This window comes from Crassostrea angulata, chromosome 8 (genome assembly GCF_025612915.1).
Source record: "Crassostrea angulata isolate pt1a10 chromosome 8, ASM2561291v2, whole genome shotgun sequence".
NCBI lineage: Eukaryota > Metazoa > Mollusca > Bivalvia > Ostreida > Ostreidae > Magallana > Magallana angulata.
In genome coordinates, this window is record NC_069118.1 from 27,870,673 (window position 1) to 27,891,422 (window position 20,750).

Consider the following 20,750-nt stretch of genomic DNA (forward strand, 5'->3'; position numbering starts at 1 on the left):
AATTGGTGGTTATTATTTACATCAATGTTAAGTAAAAGATGAATCTTGGAAGCATTTTACAAGTATTTTATATAGAACTATTTTTCTTCGCAGTTTACGTCCTAAATACATGTACATGTAGTTCACGAATGCAGGCACGTTGCATAAGGGGCTCCTCCCCCCCCCCCCCCCCCCACACACACACACTCTTTTTCTCGCAGCAAACATTTTCGTAAATTAATTACATATAAAAAATTGAATTATCATGGAGTTGCCCTCAACCTACGTAATTCCATGAGTAAATTTCATGTTAATATATGATTTCTTTTTATTTGGATATAATTATATTTTCATAAGCACTCGACTGCATTTTGCATGCTATTATAAAGAAAACCAAATTATTCTAACTCCAAAGTTAGCCTGGTAATGTACTCTGTATTTTTGAGGATTCACAGGTTAAAATGCAAATCAGGAATAATTTTCATTAAAATCGAGGAGCGTCTCCAGTGTGTGTCCGTAAGTGAGTTTACCACTCGATGATTCAATATTACAAACGATACACTACAGAACAATGGAGTTTAAATTAGTTCGTTCGGAAATAACCACTGAGGTACTGTTGAGTTAAATGAATTTAAAAAAAAAAACATTTCTCCGTAACTGTGTCTATTTAAATACATTTGGAAAAGGCATTTAAAACTTCCTTAAATGTGCTGCATATGATCAATTAAATATCAAGTGTTTCCACTTGATTGGTCATGCCATGAAGGCATAACCTTAGCGGTTTAAATGTAATACAGCTTAAAGCGTGTACAAACAGAAAGTAAAAACACTGGAAAATGGAGGTGTTTATGGTTGTGTTTGCAATTTTCATATTATGTGCTCGACCAATTTTGGGCTTTGAAAAAAATAATACATTGGACAAAACTACGCCAGGCTTGACAAGTTATACGTACGTGTATCCAAACCGGGACAGTGTGGTCACACTGTCAAGAAACTGTACTGTGAAACCTGTGTCCGAAATGGTGAGACATGACATCAAGGAACTTCTAGATGCTGGAACCAAACTCATAATATTTAATCTTAACTTTCAAAACCATTCCGGAGAGTTGCCAGGGGAAGACGAGTCTGACATTTACAAACCGTTTCTTTGGGAGAGGAGCACTGGTCGGCATGGTCAAGGGATTTTGTTTTTAAAGACGGGTTTCGAAATACTATCACTTTCCACGCTAACATATGGCACCGAAAAAATGAAGGTAGAGTTGATGGAGGAACCAAATGGATGTCTACTGAATAGAACTATATGGGAAATAGAGAACGGCCTGAGACATATCTTATTGAACGATTTTAAAGAAATTTCCCCCGATGGAAGGGGCGGAAGTTTGGGTGATAATGAACACATATGTAACATGCACATTAAAAACGACGAGCAGCGCGCCGTGTTTTATCATATTTGTTGCAGAAAAAATTCAAAAGGGGAAACGGATTGTCAGGAATTGGTAAAAGATTTTTGGGTTCAAATGTTATTTTACTGTATCTACTTCTTGAATCTAATTGTGATTATGTTTTGTCCCTATCTCATTCCTAAATCATGGTACCAGGATAAGTATCAAACACTGAAATTTGAATTCGATTGCAAAACCCAAATTGAGGTTCGTGTAAAAAAAACTTACCTAAAAACTGGCAGACCCATTGCAGGAAATGTTGTGAATATTGACCTCTTGTCTTCGATGAATTCGTTCATGAAACAATTAGGAAAAATGGATGACGGTGTCGTTTATCCTATGCGTCTTTCCAAGATTCATTTAGATGTCAAGCGTGAACGTCTCATACCTCCTAACGATGTCCCTGTTGGAATTATTAGATCCATTTACGATGCTTTCTTCCGCTGTCAGATCCGAGAAAAAAATTGTTTAAAAACATGTTGTCATCGCAGCATCTTTGAGCCTTTTCGAGGATCTTCGCTGAGAGTTACACACATAAAGTGGTACCGCTGCCTCCAAAAACTAATGCTTATTGTTTCCTTTGCTTTGGCCATCGTCCCGTGGATCATTAGAATCGCCATCTTTTACCGGTACGAGGACAACGAGCATGATGATAGGGATAAGGCAGCACGTGACAGGAAGTTAGACATCCACTATGCATACTTCCCTGGAAGCTTGACTAGTTTTCTCACGCCTGTTCACATCGTCTTTTTATTTTGTTATGCTGTGTTGGCTTTGGATGCTGTTTTGTTCGGAATTTTAGAAATGTTCACATCAGAAATTAAAAGAAACTTAGAATTGGTTCTTCGAAAATGTTTCCGGGACATGCACGAATCTTCTTACTCGAAATCAGTGGGATGGGCAGTAAGAACCATGCTTTATCCTTTGAAAGAATATGGAGTCCTTGGTCTAGTAGTTGTTGGCATTTACTGGCTTTTTGTTCTGCCGGTCATTGCCCTAGTCTTGGCCTTTTACTGCATTCCGACCCTCAATATTGCTATTCGCTTACTGTGCCATTTATTTATTGTTATTTTCCCCGAATTTAAATTTGTTACGACACTAAAAGAGAAGATAGGTGTCGTGGGTCTCCTGCGTAAAGAAACTGTAGCGCGACTGCCGGTGAAATCAACACATTGGTTCCGATTTGTTCAGTTCATCGTTATTCTGTTAAGTCTCTTAGCTCTGCTTTCCTGTGTTCTTTTGGTGGTAGAAGTGATAGTTTTCTTTGTTGAAATCGTTGTTTACACATTAATAGGCATCATTCTGAATGCTTCACAAACTCTGAAGCACGTCTCGTTACTTTTTATGCTAACGCTTTACGCTCGAGACTGTTTTGGCGGCGTTACCAAAAAATACCAAGCTTTCAATGAAGCCATCAACAAAGCGCTTCTGGCAAAAGTGAAGGAAGATGTGGACAAGGTAGCTTGGCAGACAGCTGATGTACAGCCAAACACTGCTTTCCAAGTCAGTGTTGACGATCATGGTGACAAACCGACGTCAATAAACCCAATTCTCTGTGTCTCAAATGGCGTCCTAAAATGGACGATTCCCCGACTTCTGCTGTTTCTTGACAACCAAGACAAGCCATACATAACTCGCACTTTCTTCTTCAAGGCTGCCTACATGGATCACGTGGGATGTCCCGGATCTTTGTACAAGAACTTGATCCGAGCAATGCGTCAATTTGTGACCATTATTCTGTTTCTCCTTTTTGTTGTCGTGGTCGTCATGGCGTTTGGAAACGAGTACTCTGTGTCTGGGGTCAACCAAATGTTAGCCACGCTCGCTGGTGGGTTTTTGCCGTGGATCTTCCGAAACGTTCTTTTCAAGCCTCCTGCTGACATAGAAATTGACACGAGTAGTCTTAGTTTTCAAAACATGTTTAATAACGTCATCAGACACCACAAACAGAACTGGCCAGTGGCTGACTTGGTTGCTGATAACTTACAGCTCGAGAGAAATGAGGAAACTTATCCGAAGAGATTTTCTCCGCAGATTGACCCTGGCAGTGTTTCTATGCTCAATGGAGACATTGATGGTGATAACTTACAGCTGGAGAGCGACGATTTTGAGAGAAATGAGGAAACTTATCCGAAAAGATTTTCTCCGCAGATGGACCCGGACAGTGTTTCTATGCTCAATGGAGACGTAGTCGACGAGAATAAGATAAATGTATTGATCATCAACATGTCAAACAGGACAAGGCTTGAAAATGAAAAAATGGATGTGTAATCTGGGATATTCTTAATTCTTAATACTATAGTATATAAGGAGAGATTTTGAGAAACAATAATCCTCTAGAATTCCTATAGGGTGTTGATGTTAATAATTGCCATTTTTGTCAGTCAACAGTCAGAATATATTGATCTCCCTGCTTTGTGGTGCGTTCTTGTTGATATGGTAGACATGCACTGGTGAAGTGTACTTATTTCCAATCCTATTATGTACTTATTTGCATAATAAAATATTTGTTAAATATGTAGTGTACTTGTACTTTGTTACTGTGTGGGTTTTTTGGTAATTTTTTTTTTTTTTACATTTATCTATATGTACATCGATCTGTTCTTATTTTTTCGATTTCTTTCACTGTATTTTTATTTGTGACTGAAAGCCAAAATATCAATCAAATCATTAACATCATTATTCAACATATTTCATCTTTTTTGTGGGGGTCCGTTTTGTGAACGATGATCTTTTTTATATATACATGTATAATTATGTTTTGATAAACACTTTGTATATGTACAAGTACGTTGTTTTGTTTAACTCGTTGCACGTATACACTAACTTTTAAGTATTTCATATGTTCTTATTTAACGTTCATGGAATATGTCAAAAGAATTTATTGTACATAAATCTTTTTTTTTTTACATAAAGCATAAAAAATGAATTTTGTTTCATAATTTTACTCTTAACTTCTTAAGTCGATCTGTGTATGCATCTGAATTATGACATGTTTAAAAATGACTTAAATTGTTTTTAAAAAAATACCCGAAAATGCTTGAAATTGTGGCATTGCTTTAGAAGCGCACCAGTTTGGGCAAAACTAAGAATACCCCCCCCCCCCCCCCAAAAAAAAAACCCAAAAAAATAAAAACAACCAAACAAACAAAAAAAAGCCAAAAAAAAACCCGCACAAAACAAAAACAAAATACACAGGCAGAAAAAAAAAACCACGGGCGGATGTTTTTACCCTGGAACTATTTGACATATACATTTACGGGTGTTGTATATTTTAAATATGCAACAGCTATGATACAACACACTTCTTCCTTTGAAAAGGGAAATTACTCTTAAACTGACTGGTTTCACTGGTTCATGACGACCTTCTATATTTCGTATTCTGGGGTCGTCTGTAACTTAATTTCTTCATATATATATATATATATATATATATATATATATATATATATTCTAATTTGCAAATTATTTAATAGAAGATGAAGCATATTTGACTTATTGTAATATTTTTAGTTTATTAAATTGCATTTTTCGACGGGCAACAAAAAAAAAAAAAATAAGTGTCCGCAATTTTTTAAAAACAGCTAAGACAAATAAGTTACAATTACAAATAAGAAAAGCATGGAGCCGTCTGAATTCTTTTCTTCCAAAAAATAATAATGGAAAGGCCAGGGTGCTATCTATGCCATAAGCACATGTGTTGTGTATTGGGCAGGTGCATTGGTGCTTCACGTACAGAAATTAAAATGTTTATCGAGGATTTGAAATAAAAGAACAATATCGGAATAAAGAAAAAAATCACTGTCATCATATCAAACACACCAAATGCAAGAGATTTAAATCATCTTTAGCATATCTATACATATAGATATAATCTATTTTATATATATACCATCCATTTTCACATTGCCGTGTTATGTGGGCCCATACATATATACATCTGTTTACATAAATGGAATCGTTTGGTTTTAATAAGCCTTTAATCGCGGTTTGCCGCACGAATATGAGAACTAGGGTGGCGTATATTATAGTGCCAGAATGGGTCAACTTTACCATAAGCTGCGGGTTCGACCAATGCTGAGAGAGATATATTTGTATATAACTTAATTAACTGGCTTTAAATCTTATTAACGTGTTAATGAAATTAGAGACCTATTGAATAAACCCCCGGCGTACTTCTTGGCTGACACCCATTAACAGTTTTGGGATTCAAAGAGAAGACGGATTACGCATCGCGGGGAGAGGTTTTTGTGAAAACCTCGAGAAGTGACATCCAACTTTCTTCTAGCTGTCGGAATAACGTATCTATAATTCATGTAAAATGTTCTTTATTTTCCAAGGCTGATGTACGTTTCGGCGGAAAATGGCGGTTTTTCCATTAGTGGAGATTCTTGTTTTACGCTATCTCTGTCAGAGTTACGACCATGCAACGGGGACCGGGTTCCGCAATAGAACTGGAGGACCAAAATTACGTTATGGGATTAAAACTCAGTATTATAAAGCAAACATTGTGTAACGAAGAGATTTTTATTTGCGGCCGTTAAACGCAAATGAAGAAGTGGTGAAACTGTTTTTCTCCCTGAGGGGACACCGGATCCCTCCTAATCGTTTAATAAGCAGGAGATATAATCCTATAATCCTGGCTCAAAGAAAACGGTGTTAGACTCCCTTCTTTGAATATAGCTCTTCTATATAAAGTGGTTTTACACACAGACAGCAAACGTTTTGGTTTTAATTGCTGTTAATTTTTTGAGTGTGTTTGAATTGACGAATATATGTAAATTAGTGAAAGTTGTTAGATTGTAACGGCGGAGTGTCCGTTTTGACTTCAAATGTGTATACATATGACGTGTATACAACTGAGTGAAAGTTTTTAAGGAGACGATGGCGGAAAGCTATAAGCGCCGACCCCTGGGGTATGACCTTCCCTATATATCTACGGTGGAAAGATATCTGTCCAGTTTGAACGGTGTTTCCAATCAACCTCAGGTGAGAATTTAATCAATCAAAACGTTTACCGGAGTAGTTCAATTCATTCTAAAATATTTCGGGGAAATGACTCCAATAAACTATTTTTTTTAAACTGCATTGAAAATTATTAATTAAATTAAGATTTGATACTATAAAATTCATGAACCCTTCTTTCACATTCATACTCAATGAGTTGAACTGGGGGATACACGCGTACGTGAAAGATAAATATATCTTTAATAACTGTTTTTAAACACTGAAATATCTTTAAAAAACGACCCCCCCCCCCCAAAAAAAACAAACAAAAAACAACAACAACAAAAAAACAAACAGATTAACTGCGTGTGATTCAAGAAATAAGAAAGTAAACAAATATTTATGAATGTTTCATAGTCTTGCAACTTTATATACATCATGCAATTATCATGCATATACATGAAAGAAATATTAATAATTTAAGGATGAACACATGTATATGCCTAATGCATGCATTCATGAAATAATATAGCGTGTAAAAACAAATTGACTTGTTTTTTTTAAATTGCATAGTAATATGAAATAAGACATTATTACTTTCTTCCTTAAAATCAACTTGTGTTCACGGTTTAAATCAAAGTCTAGTTACATATTAAAGAATGTATTTCACTCATTACTTCCGCGTAAAAATTTCCTTGATTCTTACGAGCAATCGAAGTTATCTTTCTTTTCTCTTGTTCTTTTTATCATTTCCCAAATGCTAGTATCTGGATCGTCACATGAGAACACAATAAAGTGACTCCTCCCCCCCCCCCCCCCCAAAAAAATGAATAATAAAAATTACTTTGGCTATGTGTCAGTATTTATATGCACCTATAAGTGTATATTATTCTTGTAAATACATGTATTCGTATAAAATATTCTATTCAATCTCTGATAAAGTATAAAAACAAAGTAGTATTGAATTGTGAGTCTACATATTTGAGTATTTAAAAAAAAATACCCCAAAATCAGGAATATTGCCGATTACTTCTCGCCATTCTCGTAATATTCTGTAATTCTGGTTATACTGTAAGCTGTTCAACGCAGCATGACGGTTGGTAGTAAATCGGCCCAAGAGGTTCCGAATGTCCTTCTTTGGCGTTGTGGGCGGGGCTAAGCTGATTTGAACCCGCATTGAAAACAAATCGTGATTTCCACCTGAGGAAAGACAAGATGTGTGATCACACAGCGTTGTTTATTTTAAAACACACCACAACAGAAAATGGTGTGAATGTAAATAGAAAGTTTTAACTTGAGTAGCCAGACTGCATGGGAGGAATTTAACGGAGTTTATTTTCTGGAGTTTGTCTTTTTAATTTTTGTGATAATCCCGCCTTCGAGAGAGGAAACTATCGAATCGCATTGTGAAAAACGGGACGGGGGTTGTAGATCTTCTCTCCTCACGTGTAAAATACCGCTAACAGGGCGAAATGACGGTAGTGCACAGTTGGTAACAGTGAAGGATTTTAATCAGGATAATTTCTTTTTAATTTATTCGTTTTAATTAAATTGATGTGGTTTCTATCTGTGAAATATTTTACTGGGGGATGAAAATGGCCACATTTGGGGGTGCGATGATAGATGAGGAGGAGAGACCCGTGGACTCGGGGGTCATACCTAAAACTTATACCACGGTGAGGCTAAATAAAAATCGTATTCTGTATTTTACTGTACATATACCCCTAATATGCTAGTAGTGATTAGGGTCCAACAGTGAACAAAAAATGTCAGATTGTGTATAATTATACAACCTGGTTAGGTTAAGAACTTCTCATTAATGCATAAAACCTCAAAGAGAAGTTTTGTAACATATTTTTCAGTGATTTCTGTTTTATTTAACACAGAGTCCACCCCTGGCACATCAAGTATCAGCTGGGAAACCCTGCTCCAACTGCAGAGAACTGTGTCCAGGATTTGAACTTCATTTTTGGAGGTGAGTTAGGTACTCAGAAAAGCAGGTGCCCTTCGACAACACTCAAGTTATTTTTTTACTACATATTCCTCTTTTCTTTTTTTCTTTTTTTTACTAAAGATGAAAATCACAAAACTTGCTGATTTTTAGAAGAAAAAAATCAAGTTATGTCTGGAGGTGTTTTTGCATTTTGTGGGACTGTTGGTGTTTTCTTAAATGTACAATTTTTTTTTTTTGAATTAATGCTTGCTACGTATACATGAAGTTGAAGTATACACCTGCTGCTGGTAGCATTAGTTTTAAGATACGAGGGAAACTTTATATCTCCGTTGCGTTTCTAATTCTAAATACCTATCTGGGAGCCATAATTTGATCATCCGTTATAGCACTGAAAAAGGTGGAGCATTTTAAAAGCGTTTTAGATTACTTGCTGTGGAAATTCTTTTCAGACAAATTCACACAAAAGCTAAAGCAATACAGTATATCTATTCTCCACTAAGATTTACTTATTTAGTGGGCCGAGGCTTTTTAGAATTTATACCATTTTAACTTTTATTGACATACAGAGAAAAAAAATGCATTTTGGCAAACATTTCCTGACAAATTATTTAAGACCAACATGATGAAATTGTTAAAAAACTAAGCTGGCTATTCTCCAAAAGGCACCCGTTAGATAAATAAAGCCCAAATTAAACTGGTCCCAAAACCCCCCTGCTGTAGTATATAGTAAAATGAGTAAGGGTAATGCATACAGCCTTCCGAAAAGTGTCTCAGCTAGGTAACACGATATGTCCTGTATTAGTTTGCATTGGAACGAAAATTCTTTTCAGAATTTAATTCCAACTCTAGCACAAATTCAATCTGTGTTCACTGTTAATGTATACCAATATATATATATTTATCTAGTTTACAAAATTTTAAACCCATGTCATAAATTGCATGTAATTTACAGCACAGCTATATAATATGTGGATATTTATGTTAGATTAAGATAAAATCTTTTCACTTGATCATGTACATGATGAATAAATTATGATTGATTAGTAATGATATCAGAGGGTTTGATTCTGGTTTGGTTCAGATAGCCATACTTCCCCTAGGGTACATGTAGACATATAGATAATAATCTCAGAGAATTAATCTGTTTGGTTTGTAAATATGTACATCCTGTGATCTGCAGGTTACGTAACATTTTTTTTGGGGGGGGGGGGTGACATTGATGTGAATTAATATTTTTTTCAAATAACTGTAACAGATGTGGAGAGAGAGAGAGCATGCATATACAAGTAATCTGCGCCAAATCTGGAGTGAGGAATGGACTTGAATCCAATTAAGTGACATATTGATAGAGAGAGGGATGAAGGTTGAAAAAGGAGAAAGAGAAAACATTAATACATGAATTTTTCTTTGTAACAGTTATTCCCATGACGTCAAAATGTCTGAAGTCTTCTCATTTTGATCTCCAAATGATTTGATTAATGGATATATCCATGACACTGTCTGGATGCAAAATTAATTATGATTAATATTTTTTTGTTGGCAAGGGCAAGGGGTTAATGTGAAACATTTAATACCAGGAAATGCAGACACAGGGCAAACACTGGTCACTCTTGAGAATTCGTGGCCTATACAGGTCTGTAAGTGTACACAGCGATTCATATCTATATCGTAACTATTTGGACAAAGCTTGTATCAATCACTCCCATTCAAAATAGAGTCCATAATGTGTGAAAGGGCCTACAGATATGAATGAAGTAGAGAGCTAAAAACTTGATAAAATATTTAAACAATTGGTGACAAAAGGGGTTTCAGATTCCGCCTAAATCAAAGGAAATTACTTAAGCACACAACGAAGTGCAAGCCAGGAAGAAAATAGATTGAGACAGTGTAATTTTCAAAATAATTCTTTATTGTATATATCAAACTGTATATTTGATGGAAAATATTTACTTACTTTTCCCTTGTTTCTATGTATATATTTGTATAATGTACATACTAAAATAGATATTATATAAATAGCCCATCATTGTGGACTGTTTATTTGATTTTGAAGTTTTGCGTCAGTCCAGTTTTTATTTCACACAGGAAAGTGCTACATTTTATGCGCGTGTGATTTCCAGTGAGCTAACAGTACTAATCTTAACAGATAATCTCCAAAAAAAGTAGGGAAGATAATAACACACCTTATCTCCCTTTCACCTGATGGTAATGTCCCATCACTTATTTCACAGCTCCTGACCCCCTAAGTGTTGGTCAGTTACGGCCTCCAGTGGGGACAGCTTTTATTGGCCACTGTTTCCTTAGCAAGTAATTTTTTCCCCTTTATCACCAGGCCATTGTAATTCATCAATTGTCCAATATTTAATGATTTTATTGTGGGTTTATTGTGTGAATTTATTGGTCTGATGATGATGGTCCTTAGCTGTTTATGTTGGGGCAATTAGGTCTTTATGGCCCCTCTGGCTTTGATACCTGTGGGGTCAAGGTGTGAAAGTATAGAATAAGTTATGCAAGTAATTACTTTCAAAGCCATGTTGTTGAGACAGGTATTCAAAAGTGGACACCATTCTCCTCAAGATTAGTGGAAAGATATATCAGACAGTTTTATGTAGATCAAGGAGATTAATTAAAGATAATCTCTTAATTCTGGTCACTTTCAGGGGCTGGAAATCATTTGCCATATGTGAATGTTTTTCTAGATTAACAAATGTTGGGAAAAAGATCACCTTAAATAAACAATATTAAACAAACTGTCCTTTAATCTTTTTCATTTTTTCCCCAAAAATTTGAAGAATCTGTGAAAGTTTCTTTGTCTCGTTAAGGTAAATAAAACAGAATTGACGTTGATTAAATAATTGACCAACTTGGGTGCATTGTCCAATGTGTAGCTTTCACACAAAAATAGGGACTTTATTGTTCATTCAATGGTGTCAGAAGCAAAGAACAGATTGAGATTTGACTTGATTAAAGGACAGACTTTTATCACCATTTTCTGTTTATATTTACTAAGTAGGTACATAATTATCTTCGCTGTAATGACAAGTTTATCTAGGTATCAAACTGGACAACAGGCCCCTTATGTCCCATAGAAACACGCTGTTGCTGGCCATTATAAGTAAAGTTTCTGGAGATTTTCGGTTGTAAACATAACAGGGGGGCAAAAAGAAAAGAAACCCAGACAGTGGGCTGTGGTGCCACATCCAAACACAGAAAAAATTGTGCAAACAGAGAGGGAGAAAATGGCAGTGTTTACATTTGAGGCTACCGTTGAAAAGCATGGACACAAAGAGAGTTGATGCGAATCTCTGCGATTGTTATTTCTATTGCTAGGATCTGGTTTTCATGCATTCTTTAATAAAAAAAAAAAACTTTATAAAAGACTTATAAAATGTAGGGTACATTGTTGCTCAGAAGACCCGATCTACCGCTCAGACATCTTTCAATTTTTTTGTTTCCATTCGAAGGTTGAAATATGTGCTAGAATAATTGTGTAATTTTAAATTAATGGAAGTTTGAAAAATGTTCCTACCACCTACAGGCGATATATTGAACTCATATTTCATAGAACATTCCACAGAAGCATGTCTGCTATCTACCAGTATTAAATGACTGCCTGGATGGAATTGGGTTTTGTTTACATTACATAATTATCTAAACATTTCATTTGATTTTACACACGCACACATCCACTCACCAACTCCCACTTTTAAATATCTCTCTTTTCAATACTTTTTAATTTTTTTAGCCAGCAAATTGCATGCGTGCTCAAAATATGACATATTTATATAATTGCATGCACATGAAACTTTGTCATTCTACTCGTTGACCACACTATCAATATTCCTTTTATTCTTCGTAAATTGATTACCATTTACAAAATCAGAATTCCCAGACAATCCCATTTTGGGGATAATTTTGGTATAATCTCCTGGAGATTAACATTTTTCTCAATGATGTAAGCGCCGTAGAATTATGTATGGGATATAGTTTATATCTAGTGAATTTCACACAGAGGGACTCTCATTTCAAGCTTCAGTGGTTAAATTTAAGTCAAGTTACAACATAATTTAGTATCATTAGGCGGATAAAAGAGCTTCCGATATTAAACCCCCTTTGAATTTGACGATATCCAATTAAAGGTTGGCTTGTTGTGGTTTTTGCTACATTAGAGATGTTTCAGTAGGGGACTTTTGAGGACTATCGTAGTTTCAATTGAACGAAATGATCAAGACAGTTACACAATGGGAAGAATATAAATAGGGCCCGGGATTTTGCCATTTCATCTTATTAAATTGATTTTTAACCTGTCATTGGGAAAAGAAGAAAACTTGTGGATCATATCTTTTAAAATATGTGGTTCAAATACCGTACTGCTTCTTATGTATTTTTCAGTTTATCGGTAAAGGGAATATTGAGGTGTGCAAAAATATGGAACAAGTATAATTATACACCTTTCATTCCATTGCTGTGCAAATTTTCTGCATAATTTATAGACATGAGCATTTGGCAGTCGAGTGCAGCTAGAGGGGTATATGAAACCAACTTGTCGTTTTCTTTTTTACATGTACATTGCATGGATTCGCAAAGCATCTCAGTAATTTCTGGTATCATAGTGACACAATACCGCCCATGTCAATAGCATGTGGGGAGGGAATTTGATTATCCAGATAAATTATTTTTTCACCTGCAATTAACAAGCCTTTTACTTGACACCTATACAGGTATAAAAATGACAGGTGTCACAGGTGAGCAATAAACAATACCTATTTAACATCACAGTCTTTGCCTGTGTCTGTCCATGCAAATACACAGATTGTGTATATATACTGACACTATAATATAGTCAATCGCCTTCTTTTTAGAAAAAGTGCATGCGGTGTCAGTGTTTTATTTCCCTTTCAATATAATAGTCTAAAAAAATGCAATTGTGTGCAGTCATTTTTGTTGTTGTTCCATTTGACGCATGTGTGTCTTCATAGCTGTCTGCTTGCCAATCAAATTCTTAAAGAATGTGTGAAATAAGGTAGCTTTGAAATGACAGCAAAAATTGGTATCCTTAGCTTAAACACAATACAACTAAGTTTTTAAAAACCTTTATCTTGCTTTATAGACTTATTATCTTGTGATAAATTGTTTTACATGTGAATGTAATAATAGTTCTTTTCACTAGCATTCATTTTTTGTCAGACTCAATTTTCAAAAATAAAAGGTAAGGGGGGGGGGGGGGGGGGGTCAAAGGAATTAATGAATCTAAACGTGCTTAAGTTGTTTGTGTAAAATTAAATTTGTTTTCAATGATAATTTCATCATCATCATCATCTTGATCTTCATCATCATCACCATCCTGATAATATTTGATTCTATCCTAACCACTGTAAGCTTACCCCTGTCTATCTGCTGTCTCAATCTGACAGTGGTCGATTCCTGGAGGGGGAGATAAGGTTAATTTGTTCAGTTTAATGCCCTGCACTTGTTGAGGCTGTGAGGGAGCCGCCAGTAATTTATTACTTACTACTGGAATCTCTCCCCATCCCCACTGACCACCAAACAGCTTGTTCAGCCATGTTTTATTCCTGGAGAATTTGATAAAACATAGTGGAAACAAGTTCAGCGATCAGTGGTTGGATGATAATTCTATTGATTTAACTGTGTGTTATAGATTACAGTTTTAAAGATTTCTTTTTATTAATATTTTGAATGCTTTAAGAATGTATGATGCTATTTAAATGATGGAGAGATTAGAATATATGTACATGTATCATAAACTGAAATGTAAAGTACGCCATTTATTACTATTAAATTGTTTCATTTTTATCTGGAAGCTGAGCTCAACAAATGCTGACGGTATATATATATAATCTCTGATTTGATTTTTAAAAAGTACTTATTTCTTAGAAGTTTTGTAGATGCTATAAAACTGTTTGAAGATATTGATTTTCACATGTAGAGGAAAATATCCTTCTTTTGAACTTACACAGTGGCTTATCTCCCCTTTGATCTGCTGACCTAAGGGCCCATAACTCTGGCCCTCACAACTCAGTTATGACTATGTTTAGGCGTGTATAGTGTTTGTGGAATGTTGTACTGTCTATCATCTTTGAGGTCTCAGCCATCTGGATACGATGTAGTGCAGTTCCTTCCTTTACGATCACCACAAAGATAACCTTAGATCTTTTGCATGGTCTTCAGATCGTTCTGGAGGTATCCATGTTTTGTCTCTGTTACAATTCCCTTTTATTTTCTTTAAGGCTTAAAATGTGCAAGCCATCCAGGGTGAATGCTTTCCTGATGAATTTTCAATAGCCCCATGTTAAAAGCTTAATTATGGAATTGTTGAATGAATTATGGGTAACAAGTGACCGGCTTGCCTGTGAGAAATTAACACATGGGTTCCAATGATGAGGGGGTTCCTGCTGTGTAGCAAAACTATTCAGGATTTAATGGCAGTCAAATGGGATCTAGTAGGAGGGGGGGAAGTCTTTCTTGATGGATTTTCCTGAACAACATGTCCCATGATGAAACAAATGCTCCAGTGATCTTGTTTGTTTCTACTGATAATCTCACTGCCTGTAACATCTAACATATTACACAAACAGAGGAATGTTTAAAAACTTGCAAAATGTTGTAGAACTTTGTCTCCGTCTTGATGAAAACTGCAGAAAACAGAGAGTAGAAAAAAAAAACCAGGGAATTTTGGGGTCTTCATTTTTAGAGGCTTGCAGCTTATGACTGATGAATGGCAGACACAAGGGGGAAAAATATCATGGGGGCTCTTACTTCTTTTCACCATAGGAATTGGTGTTATTTTGAAGGAGATAAAATATTAATTTATTACATTGCTGGAAGCTGTCCCCTTTTTATTTGGGGGAGGGGTGTGTGTGTGTTGGGGAGGGGAGGGGGTACAGAGTCTGGGGACCCCCTTATCACAGATTCCTAGAGTTCAGATTTAGTTTACCTTGACATAGCAATTTCCTTCTTATCATGTATACGACAAGGCAGGAAATGTTCAATTTGAACTTAAAATGAGGGTTATTATAAAACATAGATAACATAGCATTCAAAAAATGTGGTCATGTTTAATATCAAATCTATACCAGAAATAAATTTGGGGGTTCTCTCTTATTTCACTTCTATCAACTTTGAATTCAGAGTTAGGGAATTTCAATTAACAGAGATGGAACAAAAAATCTAGCTTGCACCATTTCATTCATTGCTGAATTATTACATGGAAAATATAGGAAGTGCCACCTAACAAAATGAATGGAATTGCAATCAGGAGATTCTTTTGCATTTCTCAAAGATGTGATTTTTTAAAATCCTGTCCTAAACAAAAAGGCCCATGAAACACAATAGAGGGAGGGATAGGGGGATTCCATTCTCTGCCGATGTCACAAGAACTATGGGAAGCATTGTATTATCTCTCCATGGTCAGTGACTGCCCTATTTTAATTGAGCATCGAGTTTGATTGAGTACCGAGACTGCTCAGGTTCAGGCCTAATGGTTGTTAAGCCTTGCATGCACATTCCTTTATCTTTTGTGTTGGAGATCAAAATGAGAAGGAATATGGGTTTTGGTTATTTGAATTACCTGGCAATGTCAATATGTCTGTGCATCTTGGTATACATTTTCGAAAAAGTCAATAAATATAAGTTTAATTTTTAAACTGTTCATTTCCTCCTTTGAGGGTGCATGAACAAACTAATTACAGGAAAGTTTACAAAGGTGTCAACTTAAATATTAAAATAACAATTCAGTATGTCTGCTCATGTTCTTGACAAGAAATTTTAAATAAATCCAATCTGAGTCCCATGAGTTATGATGTTCATTAATTAAAGGGACAGTTTTCATTTAGTCAGGTCTCCAGGGCTTTTTCTGGGTTTTGTTTGACCACAGGGTGTGCCCCCACATGAAGGAATAATTTGATAAACTCCTAGGAACCTTTCAACCAATGCAGTTCTCATGGTATCTTCATTGCAAATCTGTAAGCTAAGGAGGCCAATGATGTATTGTAGGGAGCATTGTTGACAAAAGAAAGACTGACAATCTGAGAAATGGGGAGATTTTTTTCCTTTCACTTTCTTTAGTAAGTCCTTTAATGGTTTTATTAAGATTTATTGAGTGAACTTAAGGTTTCGAAGATTTCCTATATAGAATGGCTGTCTGAAATGAAGTGTTTTCCTTCTCCATTGTGAATCTTTTTATCTTTTTTATGAACTCTGAGGAATTTTTAAATTCACAATAAATCTTTCAAAGGAAAATTTAGTGAAAAAACATTTGTTTTTACTTGCCATGATCCTTAATTAGGTTATGTCGAAAGATATTTTTTGCATTGTGACAAATTTTTACATTGTAACACAAATATATCTGATATGCAGTTTGGCTTAACATACCCATGCAGAAGTAGGTTGTTCAAAAGGTTTGATATATTAAGCATGTAATTAAAAATTGATGGAGCTGCTCCTATGAAAAATTAATAACTTTAATAGTGAAAGTGATTTATGATGTTGGATAATATTGATTATCTGTAAGTGAAGATGATCATAATAGTTATGGAATTTTAAATTCCCTTTAATATTATGCAAGGTTTATTGACGAGATTCACCTTTGTTTCAGTGCAGTGAAAAAATAAATGCATTTTGTAACAAATCATTGCACTCCAGCTACCTGGTGCAATTAGTGCTATAAGGGTAATTAACTGAGTTTCTATATAAAAATCTCTAGAACTTAGAACTTTTATTTGAATTGATTTAATTCTTTTTAAAGACAAAATCAATAATTTTTCCAGTCATGATTTGCAGAAAATTTTGATGATGGGAAAGGGGCATTTCCAGAAATATTTTTCAAAGGGGGGGAGTGTCCGATGGTTTTTTGAGTTTGCCCGGGGGGGAGGGGGGAGATAAGTCCATAACCATGCAGGACTCTATTTCTTTTTAAAGAAATGAAGCATGGGAGAAAAGGTAACTCACAGTACTTTGGGCTTTGAGATATTTACACTTTGTATTAACACTGATATCCTTTTTGATTTAATCATTTGAGTAAATAACATGTAGTGTGAATAGAAACTGATCGAATCAAATAATTCAGGAAATGGCTTCTTAATGTGCTAAGAATCAAAATTCTGCCATCTGTAATCCCAACTTTTAACAGCTTTATAGCTCTTCAGAACCCTTTCGCTAGAGAAGTCGCTTTGGTTTCAATATCGGACAGTAAGAACTTGTTTGTCCTCTGGATTGAAATTTGAATTAAGGTATTTATCAGATAAAAAGGGGTTTTAAATTTAGTTACAGCAAAACAATATGGTTTCATTTGACGCATCAAGTGTTTTGGCAGAACATGACTAACTGTATTCTTGAACACTACTGAAAACAAGATTAAAAGGTACAGCACATATATATATATATATAGCTACTACATGCCTTTATTTCTCCCAGCGGAGGTGATATTTCTCAAGAAGAGGCTTTATTGCTAATAGTTCATCTTCCTTTTGGCTTTTGAATTCCCAAGTCTCTTGTATAAACTGTCAAAAATGTGTTTCGATGCAGCAACAGGCCTTTAATGCAATTCCCCACCATCATATGCAATATTTATGTGCAGTGAATTACGATACAGTGTAACATTTGACATAGAGCTTGCTTTTTGGAGGTGTAAACTGCAATGGAAAACAGAATCAGACGAGGAATTAATTCAATTTCCTATGACTGATTGCTGCTATCATTAAATTGTTGAATTTGATAAGACTGTATCAGGGCATGTTTTTCGTCTTCTGCTTATATTTACATGCAAGCTCACAAGCTCGGGAGATATTGTGCAACCTTACTCTAGATTTTTATAGGCTATCTGCATTTGCAGAATAGCACGCGAAACTGATTCATTTTCTCTCTAAGTGATCTCCATTTTGCATATGGGACCTTTCGTGATTTGTTTGAGCGAGTAGGCAGTAATAGGAAAGTAGCTCCTCCATCTAAAAACTTTCCAAAAAACTTCGAATTGGAAAGACATCTCCGATTATTATTTTGACATATGGAATGATAGAGGGCTTCATTTTCGATATTGGAAGGGAAAAAAAAATCTTTATGCAGAGCTTTTCAAAACCTGACAGCTGCATAAATGCCCTTTGAATCATATGTTGCCATAGTAATAATATTGTTTGTTGTCAGAGGGAATGATATTCCCAGATTTAGCAAGTAGAAGGAAGAATGACTCTTTACATTGTTAGGGCTTCTTTGATGTTTTGAAATATAAAGCTCTCCGGACCTGTTGTCACTAACAGAATTCAAGTACTTGGGGTTCATAACACTATATAGTTTTGCTATTATTGTTGGGTTATGTTTGCATATTTTCAAGTTACAGAATAGCCTGTTGATATGCTAACTGCACACTCAGTATCTTGCGCGGCATGCATTAACTTTAGAAAAGATATAGAAAGATTCGACTTTAACAAGTGAACATGTGTCACAAATTTGCAGGCTACTATATCATGTAAACTTGGGAGTCAATTTTAAACCCAAATTTGCGAGAGAATTACACTGTTATAGTATGGATCCTGTCAGGTCTTCCATGAGTAAATATACAACAAATGTGCTGTAAACAGATATCATTTCCTTTTTCTCCACCCAGAAAGGTGATGTCAGGTCAACATTGACACATCTCGTCTATCGATCAGTGACATTAAACAAAAGTTTTTTCAAGATTAATTTATTTGGCCCATTTTGTTTCCACTTCTCTGGTCATATAAGTTGGGTTTTTTTTTAAAGACTTTGTCAGAAAATAAGAGCAATTCTTGAAATGTCAACATCGCAGCAGACTTGATTTTTTTTTTTCTTCATTTTTGGGGCTAATCTCATGATTTACAATAACAGTACTGATAAGTGCTGTTGCGTGTTTGTTGTGTTTTAAAGAGCGCTGAGTTGAAAGGGAGTCTGTGTTTACACTGAGTAACCGGAGATCTCAGAAAGCTCCTTGTCCGAGCCGCACAGTTCACTCTGTCTTCCTCGAATTAGAATTGTTGACAGTCTGGTGCATATGGCGACCCTTGAACAGCTTTGTTGACATTCCAAGTTTATTAAAGAAAAAAACATCTGCGAAAAATCTCAGTGTCTTGAATGCATGAGTCTTGAGTCTCGTTCATTACACTAGCTGTAGTAAGAACGCTGATTAACGCCATATTTTTTGGAGATAATTGCCATTAAGAACCTTGAAGATATTATTTTTGGCTGATTTTGATATTTATTTTTCTGCTTTCGACCATCCCATCAAAGGTTTATTTGCTTTCTATCACTGAAAAATTCATCAGCGCTGAGATATATAGAGATGATCATGTTGTAAATGGAATGATTTAACGTTTTAAAGCTATAGAAGTAATGAGATTTGAAATACATGTTTTGAAATATATATATATTTTATTTATTCAAAGTGATTTATTAGTGCTCTATGAATTGGTTGTACTAGTAAAAGGATGAAATAATGCTTCAATTAAGGTAATTTAAATCTTGATATTTCAGTTGATATTTCAGCTTGGTTTCTCACTTTATATGAATTCTTTTGTTAGAAATTAGTAAAAATTATTTAAAGTGAAAAAAATACAAGAATGTAAGTGAGTAATTTAGACAAATCAACGCAATCTATGACGAAGATAGGAAATTGATGATTAGAAATAGACTCAGGATACAATATTACGTATTTGATATACATCTTCTCTTTTTTTTAAACAAATCAGCGAAATAAACGGACACAAACGGAATAACTAGTCACAAACTCGCTTGCATCTGTCGGATTCCGATTGCGTAATCAAAAACAGAGGGATCATATGTTTGTGTAATTATAAATGTTTTAATTGGTCTCCAGATGCCCTTGTTTTCTTTGGTTTCATAAGCTAAGAACAAATGAACAGGCCTTTGTTGTTAGAAGTCTTCGTAAGCAATGCGCGCTGTAGAGAAATAGAAAATAAGTTGATTTCAGGAACATGAACAAAAAATACTTGCAGATTTCTAGTGGTTTTTGGCAGTTATGGTTTTCGAAGAAATTATTATTTTTGACATAGGAAAGAAACTGACACAGATCATGTTTTTCTGACACATCAAAGTTTTCAAATATTGATGACAGATTGCAAAGCATTGTGGGTTTGGAAAATTATCAATTTCGGAAACATATTGCATTGCATTGATTTTGAATGTGTTATGAGCTCATTAAAAGATAGCCACAATTCTTTCTCTGGTTTTCCATTAATGATACCAAGTACATATGAAATCATTTTTTTTATCCTCAATTTGTTTCAGCCTTTCTATTACCGTAATTTCTTTGATCATGCAGTCCAATACTTGCTACATTTACATGTACATAGAGTATTGCATGTATATTTAACTCCGTTAACAATTGTACTTGTTTTTTATTTAGAATACATGTACTATTTTTTATAAACTTGATAAGA

The 20,750-nt window shown here is 35.0% G+C and overlaps 2 protein-coding genes across 2 annotated transcripts in view; both read left to right on the top strand.

The window, feature by feature from the left end:
* The first annotated feature begins 721 nt into the window (after positions 1-721).
* On the top strand, positions 722-4,366 carry LOC128161198 (uncharacterized). The gene has a single exon (XM_052824423.1). It carries the CDS (start codon positions 816-818, stop codon positions 3,690-3,692), a length of 2,877 nt encoding a protein of 958 aa, XP_052680383.1. The 5' UTR covers positions 722-815; the 3' UTR covers positions 3,693-4,366.
* A 3,161-nt stretch (positions 4,367-7,527) lies between these two features.
* LOC128159008 (protein prickle-like) overlaps positions 7,528-20,750 on the top strand; it is a 38,176-nt gene continuing 24,953 nt past the window's right edge. The window contains exons 1-2 of the mRNA XM_052822035.1: positions 7,528-8,044; positions 8,255-8,343. Coding sequence (XP_052677995.1) covers positions 7,958-8,044; positions 8,255-8,343 — 176 coding nt within the window. The 5' untranslated portion in view covers positions 7,528-7,957. The remainder of the gene's footprint in view (positions 8,045-8,254; positions 8,344-20,750) is intronic.